This window comes from Entelurus aequoreus, linkage group LG13 (genome assembly GCF_033978785.1).
Source record: "Entelurus aequoreus isolate RoL-2023_Sb linkage group LG13, RoL_Eaeq_v1.1, whole genome shotgun sequence".
In the NCBI taxonomy this organism is placed as follows: domain Eukaryota; kingdom Metazoa; phylum Chordata; class Actinopteri; order Syngnathiformes; family Syngnathidae; genus Entelurus; species Entelurus aequoreus.
The window spans coordinates 24,965,719-24,989,827 of NC_084743.1; the positions used below are offsets into that span (position 1 = coordinate 24,965,719).

General features: G+C 39.9%; 1 protein-coding gene across 1 annotated transcript in view; it reads left to right on the plus strand.

Moving 5' to 3' along the window:
• The first annotated feature begins 173 nt into the window (after positions 1 to 173).
• LOC133663261 (gap junction gamma-1 protein-like) overlaps positions 174 to 24,109 on the plus strand; it is a 25,685-nt gene continuing 1,749 nt past the window's right edge. Inside the window, exons 1-2 of the mRNA XM_062067610.1 lie at positions 174 to 370; positions 18,085 to 19,264. Coding sequence (XP_061923594.1) covers positions 18,118 to 19,264 — 1,147 coding nt within the window. The 5' untranslated portion in view covers positions 174 to 370; positions 18,085 to 18,117. The remainder of the gene's footprint in view (positions 371 to 18,084; positions 19,265 to 24,109) is intronic.

Sequence of the window (24,109 nt, forward strand, 5' to 3'; positions counted from 1 at the left end):
AATTGCTTTTATGCTTGCGAGTCGATGGTAAATCGTGAGTAAAACACGCATTTCTGTGTGATTTTTTGGCGTTTTGGCAGTAATTTCACTCCATAGAGCCGTCTAGTGTGGTTCTCATCAAGGAGCCGTATATAACGGCCGGATCGTTCACCAACGACGCATCGCCAGCAGCCCCCATTCTTTGTCTAACCTCCGCCGCACAACACGACACTGGAGAGAAGGATCCCCGCTCCTCACTGACAACACATCGAATGGCTTGAGCGGGAGTCCTTTTAAGGGCTTGAAAACAGGAAAATTAAAAAAAGCAAAAACCCTACAAGATAGACGAGGCTACCCGCGTTGGAGTGAAGCAGAGGACTTCAATCTCAAGGTATTTGTTAGACGCCACTTGGCAAACAAAGCGTGGCAGCATCTCTCACGTCTCCCAGCTCAAGTTTGGGCTCTAACTTTTAGTCTCCTACGTGTGTCCGACAACTACTTTTTATGTTCGTCTGACAACAGAAACCCTGTTAAATAGGTTTTTTAAAATTTTTTTTTATTTAATGCAACATTTCGTCAACGTTCGCCGAACCACGCGTTTGATCTTTTCTATTGGAAAGTGGCGCAAAATGAAGCCCTTGTGCGTAATTTCCACATTTTCTGTGTTATACCTCGTTTTTAGTCAAGACAAACTCACTTTTAAATGTGTAAAGTAGGGCTGCAACTAACGATTAATTAGATTTTCGATTTATCTGTCGATTATTACTTCAATTAATCGATTAATAATCGGATAAAAGAGACAAACTACATTTCAATCCTTTCCATTATTTTATTGGAAAAAAAACAGCATACTTGCACCATACTTATTTTGATTATTGTTTCTCAGCTGTTTGTACATGTTGCAGTTTATAAATAAAGGTTTCTAGAAAAAAATTCAACAAAAAAAATAAAATCAAATTGCCTCTGTGCATGCGCATAGCATAGATCCAACGAATCGATGGCTAAATTAATCGCCAACTATTTTTATTATAGATTTTAATCGATTTATTTGATTAGTTGTTGCAGCCCTAGTGTTAAGTTGAATAAAAGAAGAACGCCGTACTCCAAACCCATTAAATGCCCTAATAGGAACTATAGTTATGGCTGTAAACGAGGTTAAAGCTATGATTGATTTGTGATTAATGTTTTGCATTCTTGGGTGGAAAACAGTCATGGGTGCCACGTGGAATATTTTGGACCACTGTGGAATTTCCTCCATTACATGTCTGTGAAATGATGGTGATTCATGTGTCCTGACTTAGTCCATGGTCTCGTATTTGCATCACATCAGACGGCTTAGTGACGCAGATTTTTGGCCACGGTTTGGCCTTCTTCCACAGACCCTGCAGGGATTATTGGGTGCCCTCCCAGATGTGGGAGCCACATCAGCCTTTATCCTTTCCTGTGGAATTCTCGAAGGCTCGGTCAGTGTGGAATTATCGGTCCCTGGTTGTGCGTTGGTTTAGGTTTGGTGGCTACCTGCGTCACGGTATAATGATCCTTTCCCAAACTCAAGGATTATGGGAACTTTTATTGTCATACTAGCACATAAGCCTGTACTTAAAAACTCAGATTACCACCCCCCTCATTACGCAAAACCAACTTTTCTTACCTATTAGTACCTGTTTTTTGGATCTGCATAGCTCCCCAAAATGTTAATGGAGGCATGGTGGGGATTTTTACAAAACAATCTTGCCTTCCTTCATATGTCCTCCAAACCAGCTATTTGGAATTTGCCCCATTTGTGACGTTTTCCCCAATTGTGACGCCAGCGGATTTCTCCATATATGGTAAGAGATTTACCTAAAGTGTTTTGCGCGAGTTCGCCATTGTACTCTAAGGTAGGGCTGGGCGATATGAACGAAAAAGTATATCTCTATATATTTTTACTTAAAGTAGATATTTGATTTATATCTTGATATATTTTTACATAAAGTAGATATTTGATATATATCTCGATATATTTTTACTTAAACTAGATATTCGATATATATCTCGATATATTTTTACTTTAAACTAGATATTCTATATATATCTCGATATATTTGTACTTAAACTAGATATTCGATATATATTTCGATATATTTTTACTTAAACTAGATATTCGATATATATCTTGATATATTTTTACTTAAACTAGATATTCAATATATATCTCGATATATTTTTAATTAAACTAGATATTCCATATATTTGTACTTAAACTAGATATTCGATATATATCTTCATATATTTTTTACTTAAACTAGATATTCGATATTTATCTCGATATATTTTTACTTAAACTAGATATTCGATGTACATCTCGATATATTTGTACTTAAACTAGATATTCGATATATTTGTACTTAAACTAGATATTTGATATATATATCTCTATATTTTTACTTAAACTAGATATTCGATATATATCTCGATATATTTTTACTTCAACTAGATATTCGATATATATCTCAATATATTTTTACTTAAACTAGATATTAGATATACATCTCGATATATTTGTACTTAAACTAGATATTCGATATATTTGTACTTAAACTAGATATTCGATATATTTGTACTTAAACTAGATATTTGATATATATATCTCTATATTTTTACTTAAACTAGATATTCGATATATATCTCGATATATTTTTACTTCAACTAGATATCCGATATATATCTCAATATATTTTTACTTAAACTAGATATTAGATATACATCTCGATATATTTGTACTTAAACTAGATATTCGATATATTTGTACTTAAACTAGATATTTGATATATATATCTCTATATTTTTACTTAAACTAGATATTCGATATATATCTCGATATATTTTTACTTCAATAGATATTCGATATATATCTCAATATATTTTTACTTAAACTAGATATTAGATATACATCTCGATATATTTGTACTTAAACTAGATATTCGATATATTTTTACCTAAACTAGATATTCGATATATATCTCGATATATTTGTACTTAAACTAGATATTCTATATATTTTTACCTAAACTAGATATTCGATATATATCTCGATATATTTTTACCTAAACTAGATATTCGATATATATCTCTATTTTTTTACCTAAACTCGATATTCGATATGTATCTCGATATTTTTTTACCTAAACTCGATATTCGATATGTATCTCGATATATTTTTCGGTGAAAGTATGCGTATAAAGATATTCATTTTTGAGTGATATTCAGTGAAATTGAACTGAATGACAACTGTACTGTAAACATTCAGTGGCCCTTTTATTAACCCAGTTAGTCAAGATTGCTATTAACAGCACAAAAATAGAAACTGTTTAAGTTGTGCAGAATTACATACCATAAATAAAATAGAAAAATATTCTTTCTGCGTAAAATAAATAACATAGCTGTGCAAATAACACAAAAAGTCGGATAAAAAGTACATTTGCAGGCAGGCAATTTGTGATTTCCCTTCCTGGTTCGATCTTGCCTCTGATTGGCCTGTCCCTAACCAATTGTGTCTCATCATAGTAAACAACCAACCAATCATGGATATTCTTATACGTGCAACCACGTCTTCGAAGGAGGAAGGGGAGGGTTTTAGTAGCCCGTGGAAGAGGAGCGGGGGAGAACAAGGAACACAACAAATAAGCGCCGTTTGGTAATTTTAACATGAAATTAATTATATCGATATTACGATATTTTCTTAATTCATATCTTGTTTAAAAATATAATGATATATCTTACAAACTCGATATATCGCCCAGCCCTAGTCTAAAGCTGTAGTCAATAAGCTCATTCTTTTTCTTTTTCCTCTTGTTGTGGGGCAGACGGGCTCGTACATGCATTCTCCGCTGTTATGTAGACTCAATATAAAAACGCTAAAACAATATAACAAGGATGACCGGGAGAAGATGCACTCGAAGTGGAAGCATGTAAATAAGACCGTCCATAAAACGGCGCATCCTGAAAAGATGCAGCTTGAAAGCAGTCTGCAAAACAATCTAAGCAACATTTTGACGAAAGAATCACCATTACATGTTAAGTAGATAATTGATTCTTAACCATAAGCCAGACCCTGGGAAATTGCGGCCCGTTAAGCTTTTCAATCTGGCCCGCCGGACATTCCCAAATTTTTTTATATCTTTAAGATCAAAACTGTAGCTGCCATTATGATGTGCAGTAATGTTTTCTAATGACCGTAAGTCTCGAACTATACAGAGTATTCCAATGGTTGGAATCTGCTACTATGGTAATCTAAGTCACAGCAGCTCAGACGAGGCACCAAGCGGTGTGGGTGGGGAGCGTTTCCACAGAGTGTTTTCAGAACGGCCAGCCTGAAATGCGGGTGTCAGGGACAGATGTGGAAGGAGATTATTTCAACAAAGTTCTAAAGTTTAGTAATTTATCAAATTGTAGGTGGTTTTTTTACCCTTTGCGTTCATATTTCGCTGTTTGTTGCATTTTTTGTTGATTGTAAAATATGTCGATCGAGAGGGGGTGTGACGTTCATATGTTGTCAATATTCTGTATTTTATCGTTCATAGTTAATATTGTAAATCCCACATTCTTTATTTTCATGTAAATTCTGGGTGTCTCATTCAGTAAAAAAATTAAAGTTAAAAAGTTAAAGTACCAATGACTGTCACACACACTAGGTGTGGTGAAATTTGTCCTCTGAGGTGAGGGGAGCAGTGGGCAGCAGCGGTGCCGCGCCCGGGAATCATTTTGGTGATGTAACCCCCAATTCCAAACCTTGATGCTGAGTGCCAAGCAGGGAGGTAATGGGTCCCATTTTTTTTATAGTCTTTGGTATGACTCGGCCGGGGTTTGAACTCACAACCTAAATTAAAATGTAATTCCGTTTTTTAAGGCGGTCTTTCATAACGTTTTTAGCATTCAATCAGACGTTATTGTGAGGTTTTGCATTAGTGTTCTTAAATATAGATATACCGACTCCCAGACACATTTTTTTTCTCTAAATTGGCATCCACTCTGTTGGATGCCTGTTGGATGCCAGTGTTTGATATGCTTGTATAAGTTTGTTGTGCTGCTGCCTTTTTTAAACAAACTTTGTAGCGTGCAGTCACTTACTCCACCGTCTGTTGCAGCAAATCCAAACCACTGACAACACTTTTCTTTTCTTTGGAACAAACATCTTGTTTGTGTTAGTATTAGCCACGTTTCCTTATGCGTGTGAATCTCCGTTAAGGAAATAACAGAAGGCCGGGAGCTATGGAAGCTCTTGAGGGCAAAAAGTATGACTGAACACATACATTTATTTGTCAAAAGGTTAAAATGAATGAAATTGTCTGAATCAGATTGATCACATAATGGAATTTGGATTAATCACAGGTGATAAGTCGCTTGTATGGTTACAATCTCCTTGGTAGAAGACCTCAATATTTGTACACAATTGCAATTTTGTTGTCTGAATGTCATCCAGGAATATTTTCAAACATTTTGCTTGAATGCATGTCATGTATTTGCACCAATGTTGGTAACCTTTTTATTTAAAGTTCTTTAAGGATGTATTTTGGAGTAAAATTTACCAGTCCCTTCACTGATTTTTGTATTTACGTATGCATTGATCTGATCACTGACCAATTAAGATTTAAGAATAAATTGCATGATTAATCTGTGTGGACATAAATATGCGGTCAATTTTTGTGATTATTCACATGAGTTAACTCGTTAATTTTGACAGCCCGAATTACCGTACATTTCGGACTATAATATACTAACGTGTCTACGAGTGTCCGTGTTCATATTAACTTACAATGGCTTTCTTTTTGTGTTGTTTCACAAATTCGTCAGTAAATTCACCGAAACGTCACCGTGGAGTTATTGAGTCAGTAGTTCATCCTCCGTTTGTATATTCAGCTTCAAAAAGATAAGGTTGTGAATCCTCATTAGTCGTCTTCGTTGTTTATCACATCTGCCATGATTACAACACACTCGTGTGTGTTTGCAGAAGAAGGGACACACATTAGTTGCCGGAAGTTGGATGTACGCCGCTATAAAACAGAAATTATTGCGCCACAGAAGGAAATCCTGCTATTGATTAAAATGACTAAAATACGGTAAATATTGTTTATATTACATATTGTTATGAACGCGTCTGTTACTACATTATAGATAGATGTTGATGGAGGGTTTTAAAAGTTGTTTGAGGGCTTTGAAGGCTACAACAGTGGCTCAGAATAGCCGCATCTTGAAAGCGTTTTTTTATCATCTTTAAAAAAAGGCATGTGTTCTTCTCTCTCATGATTGTCCTTAAAGGCCTACTGAAATGAATTTTTTTTATTTAAACGGGGATAGCAGATGCATTCTATGTGTCATACTTGATCATTTCGCGATATTGCCATATTTTTGCTGAAAGGATTTAGTAGAGAACATCGACGATAAAGTTCGCAACTTTTGGTCGCTGATAAAAAAGCCTTGCCTTTACCGGAAGTAGCGTGACGTCGCATGTTGAAAGGCTCCTCACATTTCCCCATCGTTTACACCAGCAGCGAGAGCGATTCGGACAGAGAAAGCGACGATTACCCCATTAATTTGAGCCAGGATGAAAGATTTGTGGATGAGGAACGTGAGAGTGAAGGACTAGAGTGCAGTGCAGGACGTATCTTTTTTCGCTCTGACCGTAACTTAGGTACAAGGGCTCATTGGATTCCACACTCTCTCCTTTTTCTATTGTGGATCATGGATTTGTATTTTAAACCACCTCGGATACTATATCCTCTTGAAAATGAGTCGAGAACGCGAAATGGACATTCACAATGACTTTTATCTCCACGACAATACATCGGCGAAGCACTTTAGCTATGGAACTAACGTGATAGCATCGTGCTTAAATGCAGATAGCGGCTAGCGTCGGATAGCGCGTCTACTATCCTCAAAGTCCTCCTGGTTGTGTTGCTGCAGCCAGCCGCTAATACACCGATCCCACCTACAGCTTTCTTCTTTGCAGTCTCCATTGTTCATTAAACAAATTGCAAAAGATTCACCAACACAGATGTCCAGAATACTGTGGAATTTTGCGATGAAAACAGAGCTGTTTGTATCGGGATACAATGTGTCCGAATACTTCCGTTTCAACGATTGACGTCACGCGCAAACGTCATCATACATAGACATTTTCAACCGGAAGTTACGCGGGAAATTTAAAATTTCACTTTATAAGTTAACCCGGCCGTATTGGCATGTGTTGCAATGTTAAGATTTCATCATTGATATATAAACTATCAGACTGCGTGGTCGGTAGTAGTGGGTTTCAGTAGGCCTTTAATAGGCAAAATAGAAAAGTGCAGTTCCCCTTTAATAAGGGTCTATCTAGAGCAGGGGGTCCGGAACGTTTTGCCTCCAAGGGCCAAAGTAAAAATGTGCCAATGGGCGACTTTAAGCGGGGAGTTTAGCCTCATACCGCTATATATAAGGTAATGGAGATTGTTACATCACTAATTAGCCTTGTGGTCATGCCATCATTTATTGTGTGATCTTTAAAGCAGTCCGTGTGAAAATGTGTTCAATTTGGGAAGCCACTCTGTGAGTGTGAATGTTGTCTGTCTATCTGTGTTGGCCCTGTGATGAGGTGGCGACTTGTCCAGGGTGTACCCCGCCTTCCGCCCGATTGTAGCTGAGATAGGCTCCAGCGCCCCCCGCGACCCCGAAGGGAATAATAGGTAGAAAATGGATGGATGGATGGATGGCTCACAAATATTTTTTGGAGCTACCTGTTAAGAATTTGTGATGTTTACGCGAAGAGTCTTATTTTAAAACAGTTTACTTTTTAGCTGCCACGGTTTTTCTTATCTTCTGTTGGGTAGCTTTCCATCAGTTCATAAGTCACTGCCAATGAGTTTTGCAGCGCTTTCAGAGATCTATTTTTTAGATAACAAAGTAAACGCATTCCTTACACTATAGTTTATTATAGAATGAAGCACATGAACCTCCCCTTGGTTTGTTGTCAAATGTCAACATGGCGTAGTTGCAAACACAGGACTTTCGTTGTAAAGTTAAGAAAGAATAGCATTTAACAGGATGTTGCATCATGTTAAAGGACCCCGAGGGCTCCTAGGGCCGAGTGAAATGTTTGCAAAACTCTTTCAAATATTGATTAGGGGAAATAACTTCTTTGAAGTCATATGCATGTTGGTAGATGTTCAACTATGAAAAGAAACAGCACAGGTGCACATATGTCAGAAGTAGAGATGTCCGATAATGGCTTTTTTTGCAGATATTCTGATATTGTCCAACTCTTAATTACCGATTCCGATATCAACCGATACCGATATATATACAGTCGTGGAATTAACACAATATTATGCCTAATTTTGTTGTGATGCCCCACTGGATGCATTAAACAATGTAACAAGGTTTTCCAAAATAAATCAACTCAAGTTATGGAAAAAAAATGCCAACATGGCACTGCCATATTTATTATTGTAGTCACAAAGTGCATTGTTTTTTTTAACATGTCTCAAAACAGCAGCTTGGAATTTGGTACATTTTCTCCCTGATAGAGCATGGTGAGGTGGGGGGGGGGTAGCGGGGGGTGTATATTGTAGCGCCCCGGAAGAGTTAGTGCCGCAAGGGGTTCTGGGTGTTTATGTTGTGTTACGGTGCGGATGTTCTCCCGAAATGTGTTTGTCATTCTTGTTTGGTGTGGGTTCACAGTGTGGCGCATATTTCTGACAGTGTTACAGTTGTTTATTCGGACACCCTCAGTGTGACCTGTATGGCTGTTGACCAAGTATGCTTTGCATTCACTTGTGTGTGGGTGAAAAACCGTAGGTATTATGGAATCGGGCCGGCACGCAAAGGCAGTGCCTTTAAGGTTTATTGCCGCTCTGTACGTCTCCCTACGTCCGTGTACCACTCCGTACAGCGGCGTTTTAAAAAGTCATAAATTTTACTTTTTGAAACCGATACCGTTAATTTCCGATATTACATTTTAAAGCATTTATCGGCCGATAATATCGGCAGTCCGATATTATCGGACATCTCTAGTCAGAAGTGTAATTTCACTATACACAATGCAAGCTAATACATCGTACCTAATATACCAAGGTCCGGCTGGCTAATATGTATGAGGGAATATCGGTATTGGCTAAAGTATTAGCCCACATTTCATGTTTTGTTTGTATTACCTCCATGCTTGGCACTCAGCATCAAGGGTTGGAATTGGGGGGTTAAATCACCAAAAAAATGATTCCCGGGCACGGCCACCGCTGCTGCTCACTGCTCCCCTCACCTCCCAGGGGATGGGTCAAATGCAGAGAATAATTTCACCACACCAATCATTGGTACTTAAACTTTAACACAGCTAGCCAGACGACTAATGCGGTCTGTCATGATACACGTGTGACGTACTGCAGGTATTATGTTAAAAATAAAGCGTAACTCACTTGATGGACAGTTGTGTGTTTAGTCCAGCTGGCCGAGGACATTTTTCCGGTTTATTTGGCTAAGCACTCCATTTATGTCGAAATAGCATGGCTTCAAGTTCCACATTTTGCAGCTTCGAGTCACTTTCACCTCACTTTCTCGGCTTCCGTCTGCTCCAAAGTATCACTCTTCCTTCGTGCTGTCTTCTAGAAGGAAGTAGTTCATCCTCCATATATTCAGATTCACAAAGATAAGCTTGTGAATCCTCATTAGTCCAGAAATAGTTGTCTTTGTGGTTTGTTACCGAATCTGCCACGATTAGAAGACACACACGCCTTTGTTTCCGGAAGCAGGACACACATTTGTTGCCAAAGGTCAGACGTGCACTGCAGGGAAGCGGAAATCAATGCACTGAAAAAATCAGTCCCCGGCAATGATCAAAATACGGTAAATATTGTACAAATTACATATTGTTTTGAACGTGTTGTTGCTACATTGTATATAGACTTGCAGTGTGTATATAAAACGTTGATGGAGGATTTTGAAGTTGTTTTAAAGGGCTTTGAAGACTACAAAGATGACTTTCATTTTACCATGAATTGATTAACTTAAACAAGTTGAAAAATGTATTCGGGTGTTACCATTTAGTGGTCAATTGTACGGAATATGTACTGTACTGTGCAATCTGCTAATAAAAGTTTCAATCAATCAATCAAAGCTGCATCCTCCACGCGTTTGTTATCTTTAAAATCACCCCCCAAAAACACACATGTGTTCTTGCCTCTCATATTGATTGTGAACAATAGGCAACATTCCCAAAAAAGTGCAATTCCTACAGTACAAAGCAATAATTAAGCTCAGTTACAGCTCATGTTATTCTATTCTGTGTTATGTGTTTTATGTTGCACGATTGCGCCAAGTAAAATTCCTAGTTTGTGAACCCGTTCTCAAACAATGGCAATAAAAACTATTCTGATTCTGATCCTGATTAACACAATAAAAGCTGAGCCATTAAAAGAGACAAATAGTATGACGTCAACCATTATCAGTGAAGCATAGGAAACATAAAAAATATTAGTTTAAACATTATCTATATCAGGCCAGGGCAATTATTTTGACTCGGGGGGCCAAATTTAGAGAAAAAAAATGTGTCTGGGGCCCTGTATATCTATTTTTAAGAACACTAATGCAAAACCCCACAATAATGTCTGATTAAATGCTAAAAACGTTATAACAGACCACCTTAAAAAACGGAATGGAATTAAACAAACACCCAGAATGTACATGAAAATAAATAATGTGGGATTTACAATATTAACTATGAAGGATAAAACACTGAATATTGACAAAATATGAACGTCACACCCCCTCTCGATCGCCATATTTTACATTTAAGCGAAACACAACAAAAATGCAACAAACAGCAAAATATGAATGCGAAGTGTAATATAAAAAAACCCACATACAATCTGATACATCTGATATATCACTAAGCTTTAGAACTTTGTTGTAAAAATTTCTTTCCGCGTCTGTCCCTGACACCCACATTTCAGGCTGGCTGCTCTAGAAACACTGTGGAAACGCTCCCCACCCACAATGCTTGGTGCCTCGTCTGAGCTGCTGTGACTTAGATTACCATGGTATTTCATTAGATTACAGTAGTAACTAGTATATCATGCAAAATTGCAGATTCCAACCATTGAAATACTTTTGTATAGTTCAAGACTTACGGTCATTTGAAAACATCTTAGATATAAACATTTTTTTGGGAATGTCCGGCGGGCCAGATTGACAAGTTTAACGGGCCGCATGTAGCCCCCGGGCCATAATTTGCCCAGATCTGGTCTATATAGTTTGGTGATTTAAAAAAAACAAAACAGATTTTTACTTCAATGCAGGTCAGCATTTCTTCAGTGACCTTATGTAACACGCCTTCTTCGGGCCGTGCCTTTTCTGTTCTGCCCGGGACTCAAACTTGGGTCAACCGCATGGCAGACGAGCATGTTAGCTACCGAGCTAAAAGCCCAGGCTATCAACCCGAGAGCCAGCATTGCTCTTGAGGTTGTCGGGGAGCGCGGTTTATCGACCTACACATGGCCTCTGTTACACTTACACAATGTCCTTCATTCTGTGTGTTGACTTTACATCTTAAAGGCTTTCACAGAATAAAGTGACTGTACTCGTCAGTGTTGCCCATTGAAAGGCACCTCTCAGAAGGCGTAACATTGACCAACATTTCTCTGGGCCTGTGCTCCTTGTAGCACAATAGAATCTTGTGTAGTTCCTTCCGAGCCTTTATTTATTGAGGGACACTTTCCTCCATGACTAATGTCAAATATCACTTCAGAACTGTTTTCATTTGTATCTGGGGAGTTGGCCAATACAAACAGTTCCTAGGGACTACTTTATTCCTATGGAAAGAATGACTTGTTGGAATTAGATTCATTTGTATGGAGGGATGGATGTATTGAAGGTGCTCTCCAAATGGTATGTTTGTCTTTAATGTAACTCATCTTGCAAATTCATCACTTGTAGTATGGCGTTTGTGTTACAGTACACAGTGGTGTGCAAAAATACTAGAACACTTGTCAAATCTGAAGAACCTGTTGTTTTACTTGTTCCCCAAGCCAGGATTGCACTCGTTTGCCCTTTTTGAAAGTTAAGGGCAAAGGTTCTGAGTATTTCACCTACAAATTTATCAATCCATTCCTTTTTTTCTTTTCTTTTTTTTTAACATTTTTCTCTAATATTTAGTGTGGCCTCTTCAATGTACTTTCTGAGAGTTTGTAACCTTGATGTCATGCCACACTCTCAGAAGGTAGTTGTAATGAATATAAGGTAGGTTTGACTTTTTGTCCAGCATTTCCAATGTTTCCCAGAATTGTATATATATATGAAGTGAAGTGAATTATATTTATATAGCGCTTTTCTCTAGTGACTCAAATCGCTTTACATAGTGAAACCCAATATCTAAGTTACATTTAAACCAGTGTGGGTGGCACTGGGAGCAGGTGGGTAAAGTGTCTTGCCCAAGGACACAACGGCAGTGACTAGGATGGCGGAAGTGGGAATCGAACCTGGAACCCTCAAGTTGCTGGCACGGCCACTCTACCAACCGAGCTATGCTGCCCTATGGGGAACATAATCATAACAAAGACTATAAAAATGGGACCCATTACCTCCCTGCTTGGCACTCAGCTTCAAGGGTTGGAATTGGGGTTGAATCACCAAAAATTATTCCCGGGCGCGGCCACCGCTGCTGCTCACTTCTCCCCTCACCTCCCAGGGGGTGATCAAGGGTGATGGGTCAAATGCAGAAGACAAATTTCACCACACCTAGTGTGTGTGTGACAATCATTGGTACTTTAACTTTAACTTATGTTCACCATTAATTAGTTGCTTATTAAAGTAACAAAGACTTAATTTAGAGTTTTTTGAACACTAGGGGAACGTATACGGGTTAGTTAGGGTTACTAATAAGCAATAATTCTGAGGTTATTGAGGGAACACTCTTAGTTAATGGCTTACTGGTTGTATACTAAGGCCATGCAGAATAAGGCATTAATAAGTACTTAATAATGACTAATTAACAGCCAATATATATATGTGTGTGTGTGTGTGTGTTTTCTGGCAATGCTTACTTAATGGGGACATCGCTCTGTTTACACAGTCACCTTTAGGGGACCTCTGACGGTATGGGGACAAAAAAAACAGGTCCCCTAAAGCAGGCGTGTCCAAAGTGCGGCCCGAGGGCCATTTGTGGCCCCCAGCTAATTTTGTTAACGGCCCCCGGCACATTCTGAAAATACTACGATAAAAATGTAAAACATGAAAAAGTGTAATAAAAGAGTAAACAGGTGAAATGTAACAAGAAAAATTTGCAATGTTGACACTAATAACACAAAGCTGCCATGCGGACTGTTATTGACCTATTGAAGGCTCCAATTACTTCACTGGTACAATTCCACTTTGAAATATTTTGGGGGGAAAATATTGCATATTTTGTGCGAAACAAAGTTTTCTTTCACAAAAAGGGCAACAAACAAACAAAAAATGAAGAAATTATAAAATCTTATAATCAACAGATCTACCGACTTAAGCGTTAAAAGTAAAAAAAAATAGAAATTTGGCTTATTTTCAACACTTATTTTTTTTGTTATGAATTATTGACCTATTTAAGGTTCCAATTACTTCACATCAAATATTCCACTTTGAAATGTTTTTGGGGAAAATGTTGCATAGTTTGTGTGTTTGCCATATAAATAAGGGTTTTGACATAAAGGGCATAAACATAATAACAAAATTCAAAAAAACTTTATAACGACAGACAGACCTGAAGTTAATCTCGAGATTCAAGCGTTAAATGAGAAAATAATAATTTATGACTTATTTCTAACATTTTTTATGACTGAGACTCTTCCGGGTACCGGGGACCAAACTTGAGGAAAGCCATAACGGTTATAAAAAAAACCTATATATTGTATTGGTTTAAAAAAAAGGAAAAATATAAAAATGGCCCCCGCATGCTTTGATTTTTCAGTCTGTGGCCCTGAGTGGAAAAAGTTTGGACACCCCTGCCCTAAAGGGGAAACTTTTTTAAATGATAGTCAGATCCATTCTGAAGATGCCTAGATGATTTTTAAGCTTTGGTCCATAAAACGTGTCTGAACCGAGGTTGTCGTTGTGGCTTGAGACACTCGTGATTTAGAGCTATCTAAGTAAACTTGGATTGATTGATTGTCGGTAAGCAGGTCATTAGGCAGTGTCGACAACGCTGTACAAAGTAGCACGGTAGTTAACGACAGCACTCTGCTGACTGAGCACCGGAGATCGATAAGCCCGCCCACAATGCATGTGCTGCCTGGCACAAAAAGCATACAATGGGTGGATGAAACGCTTGTACAAGAAAACCTATTTATTCAGCCTGGTTCCTAAATCAAAGTTCATACATTGAGGGGTTCGTAAATCGAGGTTCAACTGTATATAGACATTTTATTGGAAATACAAAATCCGCCATTCGGTATAGAAAAAAATAATAATTTTGAGGTGGTGTCATAACATTTTAAGCATTTTGTCATTCATTACTGGATGAGTTTTGTATCAGCCTTTTGATATGCTTCCTTACTTTTTCTCACAGCCTCTCAGAAATTTGCAGCTTAAATTTTGCGCCTGCCTGTTACAATGACAAACACCTCCTTCTGTTCTTTTCACTAATGCAAAGCAACCTCCAGATATTTAAAGTGCTGATGGGAAAAAAAGAGTGCAGCTTGCACAACACAATTACGGTTAAAGGCCTACTGAAATGAATTTTTTTTATTTAAACGGGATAGCAGATCTATTCTATGTGTCATACTTGATCATTTCGCGATATTGCCATATTTTTGCTGAAAGGATTTAGTATAGAACAACGACGATAAAGATTGCAACTTTTGGTATCTGATAAAAAAAGGCTTGCCCCTACCGGAAGTAGCGTGACGTAGTCAGTTGAACATATACGCAAAGTTCCCTATTGTTTACAATGATGGCCGCATGAAGTGAGAGAGATTCGGACCGAGAAAGCGACAATTTCCCCATTAATTTGAGCGAGGATGAAAGATTTGTGGATGAGTAAAGTGCAAGTGAAGGACTAGTGGGGAGTTGAAGCTATTCAGATAGGGAAGATGCTGTGAGAGCCGGGGGTGACCTGATATTCAGCTGGGAATGACTACAACAGTAAATAAACACAAGACATATATATACTCTATTAGCCACAACACAACAAGGCTTATATTTAATATGCCACAAATTAATCCTGCATAAAAACACCTACGTGTTTGTTATGCTAGCTCCTCTGCTAGCTCCTAGCTCCATACAATTCAAACACCTGATCAACACACACAATCACTCAGCCCAAAAGACCGTTCACCTAACCCAAGGTTCATAAAGCTCATATGTTTTTAAAAAGTTACGTACGTGACGCGCACGTACGGTCAAGCTATCAAATGTTTAGCAGCCAAGGCTGCATACTCACGGTACCTGGTATTCAGCTGGGAATGACTAAAACAGTAAATAAACACAAGACATATATTTCCTCTATTAGCCACAACACAACCAGGCTTATATTTAATATGACACAAATTAATCCTGCATAAAAACACCTACGTCTTTGTTATGCTAACTCCTAGCTCCTATGCTAGCTCGTAGCTCCATAGAACACGCCAATACAATTCAAACACCTGATCAACACACACAATCACTCAGCCCAAAAGACCGTTCACCTAACCCAAGGTTCATAAAGCTTATATATTTTAAAAAAGTTACGTACATACGCAAAAAAAAGTTGCGCACATACGGTCAAGCGATCAAATGTTTAGAAGCCAAAGCTGCATACTTACAGTAGCACGTCTGCGTCTTTGTCATCCAAATCAAAGTAATCCTGGTAAGAGTCTGTGTTGTCCCAGTTCTCTACAGGCGTCTGTGTATCGAAGTCAAAAGTCCTCCTGGTTAGAGTCTCTGTTATCCGAGTTCTTCCATCTTGACTGCATCTTTCGGGAATGTAAACAAAGAAGCGCCGGCTGTGTACTGTTGTTGCTGACTACGTTCGAAAAATACGTCCATTTCGCACCGACAACTTTCTTCTTTGCTTGCTCAGCTTCTTTCTCCATAATGCAATGAACATGATTGCAACAGATTCACGAACACAGATGTCCAGAATACTGTGGAATTATGAAATGAAAACAGAGCTTTTTCGTATTGGCTTCAATGTGGAAGGCATACCCGTGTTCCCCGGGCTACGTCACGCGCATACGTCATCCTCAGAGGCGTTTCGAACCGGAAGTTTAGCGGCAAATTTAAAATGTCACTTTATAAGTTAACCCGGCCGTATTGGCATGTGTTATAATGTTAAGATTTCATCATTGATATATAAACTATCAGACTGCGTGGTCGGTAGTAGTGGGTTTCAGTAGGCCTTTAAACACAGGCCCCAGGCAAAACATCTTCGCTCAATGTGGCACGCAACTCATATAATAATAATTATAAAAACATATATATAATTTCCCACCACAGGTTTAAGCCATATAACTGTTTGTGTGTGTGTGGGGGGAATTTGACAGAACAAGCTAGGCAGAAATATTTAAAGATCCTACAGCAGGCAGTGGAGGAATCAACTTTATTTTTCAAACAATGGCGACCCCTTGTGGCCATGACTGAAAGCACAACACCACGAAGATAAGTGGTTGGGGTTGCTGTCAATGTTGAGTCTCAGTTAGTGCTGGGCGATATGGCTTAAAAACTCATCATGCTCAGTGTTTATCGGTTGATATCTATAATTATTGATATTTTTGGATATCGAAAATCAGGACCAGAAGAAAAATATGTTTAAAAAAAAAAAGTGTTCAAATGTAACTTTCCTCTGCTTATAAGGCAGAAAGGAAAATGTCAACACAACCACGGAAAACACACAAAATTCTAAAATCACATTGAACACTTAATAACCTCTTCAACGAAGGTACAAACCTCAGGGATATGTAAGAAATGATTAATTAAGTCTAACAAACTAATGCAAAGAGTGTAAATGTAAACAGAGAAGCCTGAGAATAAGTATTTTTGCAGGTTTACGGCTGTTTAACATTTAATTTGGTGTATTATTCCTATTTAAGTATTACATAATTTGTTTTGCAGTGGGGTGTAACAAGGGGATGGGTCAAAATGCAGAGGGTAATAGTTTGACTATCAGTAGTACTTTAACTTTAACACAGACTCTCATAAAAACATGTTAGCACATTAGCTACTGCTAATTAGCAAAGCCAGCTTCATTACATCACCAGAGCACGTACAAATATGCATGAAAACATTCTTTCAGACATCACACCTGGGACGGTGTACTAAGTATGAATAGTTTTAGTTATATTGTAAAACTTACCAACGTTGCTTGGAGTGATGAATGAAGAATCCATACGAGTAGAATGCTATGGATGGCTAGAAGAAGGAACGGCACTTGTACTTCCGGTTGAAAGCAATATAAAGAAGGAAATCTAGTCGACGAAGCACATGCAGTAAGCAAACTCGTCCAAATGATGGCGCCATAGCACAAACAAACTGGGAAATTTGTGAAACTGGACCAATACAAAAATTATGCCATTGCAAGTTAATAATACTAACAAAGACCCTCGTAAACATGTTAGCATATTAGCTAAGACTAACGAAGCCAGCTTCATTACATCACGATAGCACGTATAATTATGCATGAAAACATTATTTCAGACGGTGTATTAAGTATGAATAGTTTTAGTTGTATTGTAAAACAGTGCTTGGAATGTTGAATGAAGAATCCATACGAGTAGAAACGCTATGGACGGCTAGAGGAAGGCACAGCACTTGTACTTAAGGTTGAAATCCTGTCGACAAAGTACATGCAGTGAGCGAACTTGTCCAAATGATGGCGCCATAGCACAAACAGTAAAACCTTTTTCAGTGTCTGTTGAAAACTATTTGTTGAATTCAAACATCACGACATGTTAGCGAAGAACAATCCATAAATTAGCCACAGTTTTATAAGCCGCAGGGTTCAAAGCGTAGGGAAAAATATCCTCTGTAATTTACAGCAGTGGTATCAGTTTTATGAATCACCTTCACTATATTGCTGACTCCACTGCATTGTGCAAACTCAGCAAAAAAGGAGACACCAACATTCATTTGTCTCCATCTCTTCTTTTTCAGATCAGAGGAAATCGCGGCTGATCCACAGACAAAATGAGCTGGAGTTTCCTCACACGTCTCTTGGACGAGATTTCCAATCACTCAACGTTCGTGGGCAAAATCTGGCTCACCCTCCTGATCGTGTTCCGCATCGTGCTGACCGCCGTGGGGGGCGAGTCCATCTACTACGATGAGCAGAGTAAATTTGTGTGCAACACGCAGCAGCCCGGGTGCGAGAACGTGTGCTACGACGCCTTCGCGCCGCTGTCCCACATCCGCTTCTGGGTGTTCCAGGTGATCATGATCACCACGCCCACCATCATGTACCTGGGCTTCGCCATGCACAAGATCGCCCGCATGGAGGACGTGGATTACCGGCCGCGCGGCAGGAAGCGCATGCCGATCGTGAGCCGCGGCGCCAACCGCGACTACGAGGAAGCGGAGGACAACGGCGAGGAGGACCCGATGATCCATGAAGAGATTGAGCCAGAGAAGGACAAGGAGGTGGAGGAGAAGCCCAGCAATAAGCACGACGGACGCCGCCGCATCAAGCGAGACGGCCTGATGAAAGTCTACGTGTTTCAGCTTCTGTCTCGTGCCATTTTTGAGGCGTCCTTCCTGTTCGGGCAGTACGTCCTTTACGGGCTGGAGGTGTCGCCGTCATACGTGTGCACGCGGTCTCCCTGCCCGCACACGGTGGATTGCTTCGTCTCGCGGCCCACGGAGAAAACCATATTCCTGCTCATCATGTATGCAGTCAGTGCCTTGTGTCTGCTCTTCACCCTGCTGGAGATCCTTCACCTGGGCTTCAGCGGCATCCGGGACTGCTTCTGTGCCCCCCGCTCCCGACCTCCCACCCCTCGTCACCCCGCGCTGGCCAGCCAGCGGTCCTCCATCAGCCGCCAGCCCTCCGCGCCGCCGGGCTACCACACGGCCCTGAAGAAGGACCCCTCGGGGAAGCTGGGCTTCAGGGACAACCTGGCCGACTCCGGCCGCGAGTCCTTCGGCGACGAGGCGTCCTCGCGAGAGCTGGAGCGGCTGCGCAGACACCTGAAGCTGGCCCAGCAACACCTGGACCTGGCTTACCAGACCGAGGAGCACAGCCCGTCTCGCAGCAGCAGCCCAGAATCCAACGGCACCGCAGCCGAGCAGAACAGACTCAACTTCGCCCAGGAGAAGCAGAGCAGCACATGTGACAAAGGTAACTACAGAGGGACCGCTTATGTTAAGCATTAGACCAGGGTTCGGCAACCCAAAATGTTGAAAGAGCCATATTGGACCAAAAATACAAAAACAAATCTGTCTGGAGCCGCAAAAAATTAAAAGCCATATTACATGTGTCATGAGATATAAATTGAATTAAGAGGACTTAAAGGAAACTAAATGACCTCAAATATAGCTACAAATGAAGCATAATGATGCAATATTATTGTACATATCGCTAGCCTAAATAGCATGTTAGCATCTATTAGCTTGCAGTCATGCAGTGACCAAATATGTCTGATTAGCACTCCACACAAGTCAATAACATCAACAAAACTCACCTTTGTGCATTCATGCACAACGTTAAAAGTGTGGTGGACAAAATGAGACAGAAAAAGAAGTGGCATAAAACACGTCCTAGCAAGTCGGAGAAAGTTCTGCATGTAAACAAACTATACGGTGAGTTCAAGGACCGCCAAAATTAGTAGGACAAAACGGCGCTCGCCAAATACTCGAATCAGTGAAGCATGTTTAATATAAACAGTGTGATTTATAACAATTAGGGAGGTTTGTGTCACGTTTGTCCTCCTACAGAAACCATACTAAAACAAAAAAATAGATTTTTTTCCCCTCATCTTTTTCCATTCTTCATACATTTTTGAAAAATCTCCAGAGAGCCACTAGGGCGGCGCTAAAGAGCCGCATGCGGCTCTAGAGCCGCGGGTTGCCGACCCCTGCATTAGACCGACCAATTTAACCATTTTCTTAAGGGTGTAACGGTACACAAAAATTTCGGTTCGGTACGTACCTCGGTTTAGAGGTCACGGTTCGGTTCATTTTCGGTACAGTAAAAAACCAACAAAATATAAATTTTTTTGGTTATTTATTTACCACATTTGTAAACAATGGCTTTATCCTTTTAACATTGGGAACACTATAATAATTCTGCCCAAAAATAGAAGTAGCTCTGTGTGTGATGGATGTGAGCCACCACTAGGCTGATCATTGCAACAGCAGGCAGTCATGAATGCTAAGCATAACAATAACATACATATACACACAGGGTCCATTGCCAGGGGTAATGTGGTCAACATATATAGAATAAAAACTAAATAAGATAAGGCTCAGAATGGTTTAAAAAAATCTTTCTACATATAAAGTGCTTTTTTTGATTGATTGATTGAGACTTTTATTAGTAGATTTTACAGTACATATTCCGTACAATTGACCATTAAATGGTAACACCCGAATGAGTTTTTTAACTTGTTTAAGTCGGTGTCCACGTTAATCAACATTAAACATTAAGTTGTTGCTCAGATTAAATAAAATGACAAAACTTTTCTTCTACATATAAAAAGTGCAACATTAAACAGTTTCAAGTCAACTCAGCTTCAGATGAACTTTTCTTCCCCACCCCCCCCCAGCCTTTAACTCCGGTGACTTTCACTCAATCTTCATGTTTTTTGCCAGAAAAATCAGTTTATCTACATTGTCTGCAGAAAGAAGTGGGTCAAAATCTAGTTTTTAATGTAATATGGTCTTAAATCTGCTGCTATAAAAACACCAATGGCATTTGTTATTGCTTTAGCCCTGCCTGACTCGCCGAGGAGAGGCTGCTTGAATGCGGAGTTTGCACGACGCTAGTCTTTTTCTTCGTTGAAGCGATGTTCACTTGGGGGTGGTAACTCTTCAAATGGGTTAGCATGTTTGACGTGTTGCCAGAAACATACCCTACTGCTGTCTGCAAACCGCTTTCACTCTGTTGTCGTAGCCCGGTTGCTGCTAGCATGCCGTGTGTTGTGCCTCGGTGTGCATTGTTTACACAAAGTGCGGTACGCTACTTAATATGTCCGTGTGGAAACTCGTTCGGTACACCTCCGAACCGAAACCCCCGTACCGAAACGGTTCAATACAAATACACGTACCGTTACACCCTTACATTTTCTCCTACTAACTTTCGCCAGACACACCAATACGGTTGCTCTTGATAGGAAGTCGCCATTTGCTATATTTGTTACATGGGACAATGCACATTAATAAACATATAAAATGCAAAGGTGCCCAATCGTAACCCAAAAAATCTAGGTTCCATCCGCAGTCCGCGGCAGGTTAATGACCTAAGATCAGGGCAGATCAGGAACAAAGCGACCGTAGTAGTTAGAGTGCATAAGGCAAATGGAGAAGTGCTAAATTGTTGCATATAAAAAAATTGTGCTGAAGGAAGAGAAAACCCCTTTCCCTTGGCCTAGTAAGTAAAATTGGACCAAAAAAGCTAACGTTAGTGTATCCACGCATGAAATATTGCACAAAATATGAATACATAACTTTGCATGGGTTCCCTCCGGGTACTCCGGCTTCCTCCCACCTCCAAAGACATGCACCTGGGGATAGGTTGATTGGCAACACTAAATTGGCCCCAGTGTGTGAATGTGAGTGTGAATGTTGTCTGTCTATCTGTGTTGGCCCTGCGATGAGGGGGCAACTTGTCCAGGGTGTACCCCGCCTCCCGCCCGAATGCAGCTGAGATAGGCTCCAGCTTATCCAGTAGGGGATAAGCGTTAGAAAATGGATGGAGGGATGGATCTTCTAGAATGGAAATGGAAACCCACAGAAATGTATTCATTTTTCATGCACATCTACGGTCCCCTCCAAGGTTTCTCATTACGCCCAATTGGTTGAGTTTTTTTTCTTGCCCTGATGTGGGATCTGTCGTTGTGGCTTGTGCAGCCTTTTGTGATTAAGGGCTATATAAGAAAACTTTGATGATTGATTGGAAAAAAAAAAAAAGTTCTTAAATTTCATCCATCCATTTTCTACCGCTTAATCTCTTCGGGGGCGCTGGAGCCTATCTCAGCTACAATCGGGCGGAAGGCGGGGTACACCCTGGACAAGTCGCCACCTCATCACAGGGCTAAATTAATTTTTGAAATTATGAGTCGCGATTCAGATATTAATCGATTCTTTCCGTGCACCTCGTGTATGCATGTACCTCTGTCGACTATGTTCCTGCTGAGTATGTTTTTAGGGCTTTAGTCTGGGCGGGGGTGTCTTCTTGTCATGAAACACTGACAGCATGATTTACAGTCGTGGTCAAAAGTTTACATACACCTGTAAAGAACATAATGTCATGGCTGTCTTGAGTTTCCAATAATTTCGGAACAGCTCAATTTTTGTTTCACCTGACCACAGAACTTTCCCCCAGAAGGTCTTAATTAGGGCTGCAACTAACAACTAATTTGATAATCGATTAATCTGTCGATTATTACTTTGATTAATCGATTAATAATCGGATAATAGAGACAAACTACATTTCTATCCTTTCCAGTATTTTATTGAAAAAAAAAACAGCATACTGGCACCATACTTATTTTGATTATTGTTTCTCAGCTGTTTGTAAATGTTGCAGTTTATAAATAAAGGTTTATAAAAAAAAGTAGCCTCTGCGCATGCGCATAGCATAGATCCAACGAATCGATGACTAAATTAATCGCCAACTATTTTTATAATTTATTTTAATCGATTTATTCGATTATTTGTTGCAGCCCTAGTCTTAATGTTTGTCCATGGGATGTCAGATGAAACAAAAATTGAGCTGTTTGGCCACAATACCCGGTAGAAAATGGATGGATGGCAGTTTGGAGGAGAAAAGGTGAGGCCTTTAATCCCAGGAACACCATCCCTACCGTCAAGCATTGTGGTGGTAGTATTATGCTCTGGGCCTGTTTTGCTGCCAATGGGACAATGAAAAAGGAGGATTACCTCCAAATTCTTCAGGACAATCTAAAATCATCAGCCCGGAGGTTGGGTCTTGGGCGCAGTTGGGTGTTCCAACCGGACAATGACCCCGAACACACGTCAAAAGTGGTAAAGGAATGGCTAAATCAGGCTAGAATTAAGGTTTTAGAATGGCCTTCCCAAAGTCCTGACTTAAACGTGTGGACAATGCTGAAGAAACAAGTCCATGTCAGAAAACTAACACATTTAGCTGAATTGCACCAATTTTGTCAAGAGGAGTGGTCAAAAATTCAAGCAGAAGCTTGTGGATGGCTACCAAAAGCGCCTTATTGCAGTGAAGCTTGCCAAGGGACAAATATTAACATTGCTGTATGTAGGGTTGGGTATCGAGTATCGATTGGAACCGGGGCTAACTTTCCGATTCTCCCGGAATCGTTCAAAAGTTTAAATTTCGATTCCTATTTTCGATACCCAGTCAGCCGACCGGAAAAAAATATGTCTGCCGAACCGGAAGAAGAAGCCGCTGAACACAAACGAAGAAGCGCCCACCGCCGGAAGTGTTAGCATGGCCGAGCGAGTCAGTCAAGCTCAAGCATGGATAGCGGGCGTCGGCGGTCGAAAGTGTGGCTTTACTTTATAAAAAAAAATGAAATAACCGCGAAATAACAGAGCTCCATGTCCATCAAGAAACGAGTGGAGAGAGAGCTGCAGATGTACCAGGACGTTCCACCGATACTTATGTCTGAGGACCCTGCTGCATGGTGGTGGTCCGGTGGAACCAACAAAAGACTTATCCTTTGCTGTCAGATCTCGCTTTCTCCTATTTATGCGTTCAAGCTTCTTCCACACCCAGCGAACGTGTATTTTCCACAGCAGGAGACACTATCTGTCCAGAACGCTCACGCATCCTGCCTGAGAAGGCGGATATGGTCATTTTCCTAAACAAGAACTGTCTCTGATTTTATACTGTACCTGCTGCTAATCTGGACTGGGTTTTGCAAGTTGTTTCTTATTGTTTATTTGCTTTTCTGCACCAGGTTAGCCCATCAGTGGGAGCACGGTAACATTTTTAAGTACCTGCAGCATCATACACTTGTGTGTGTAAATG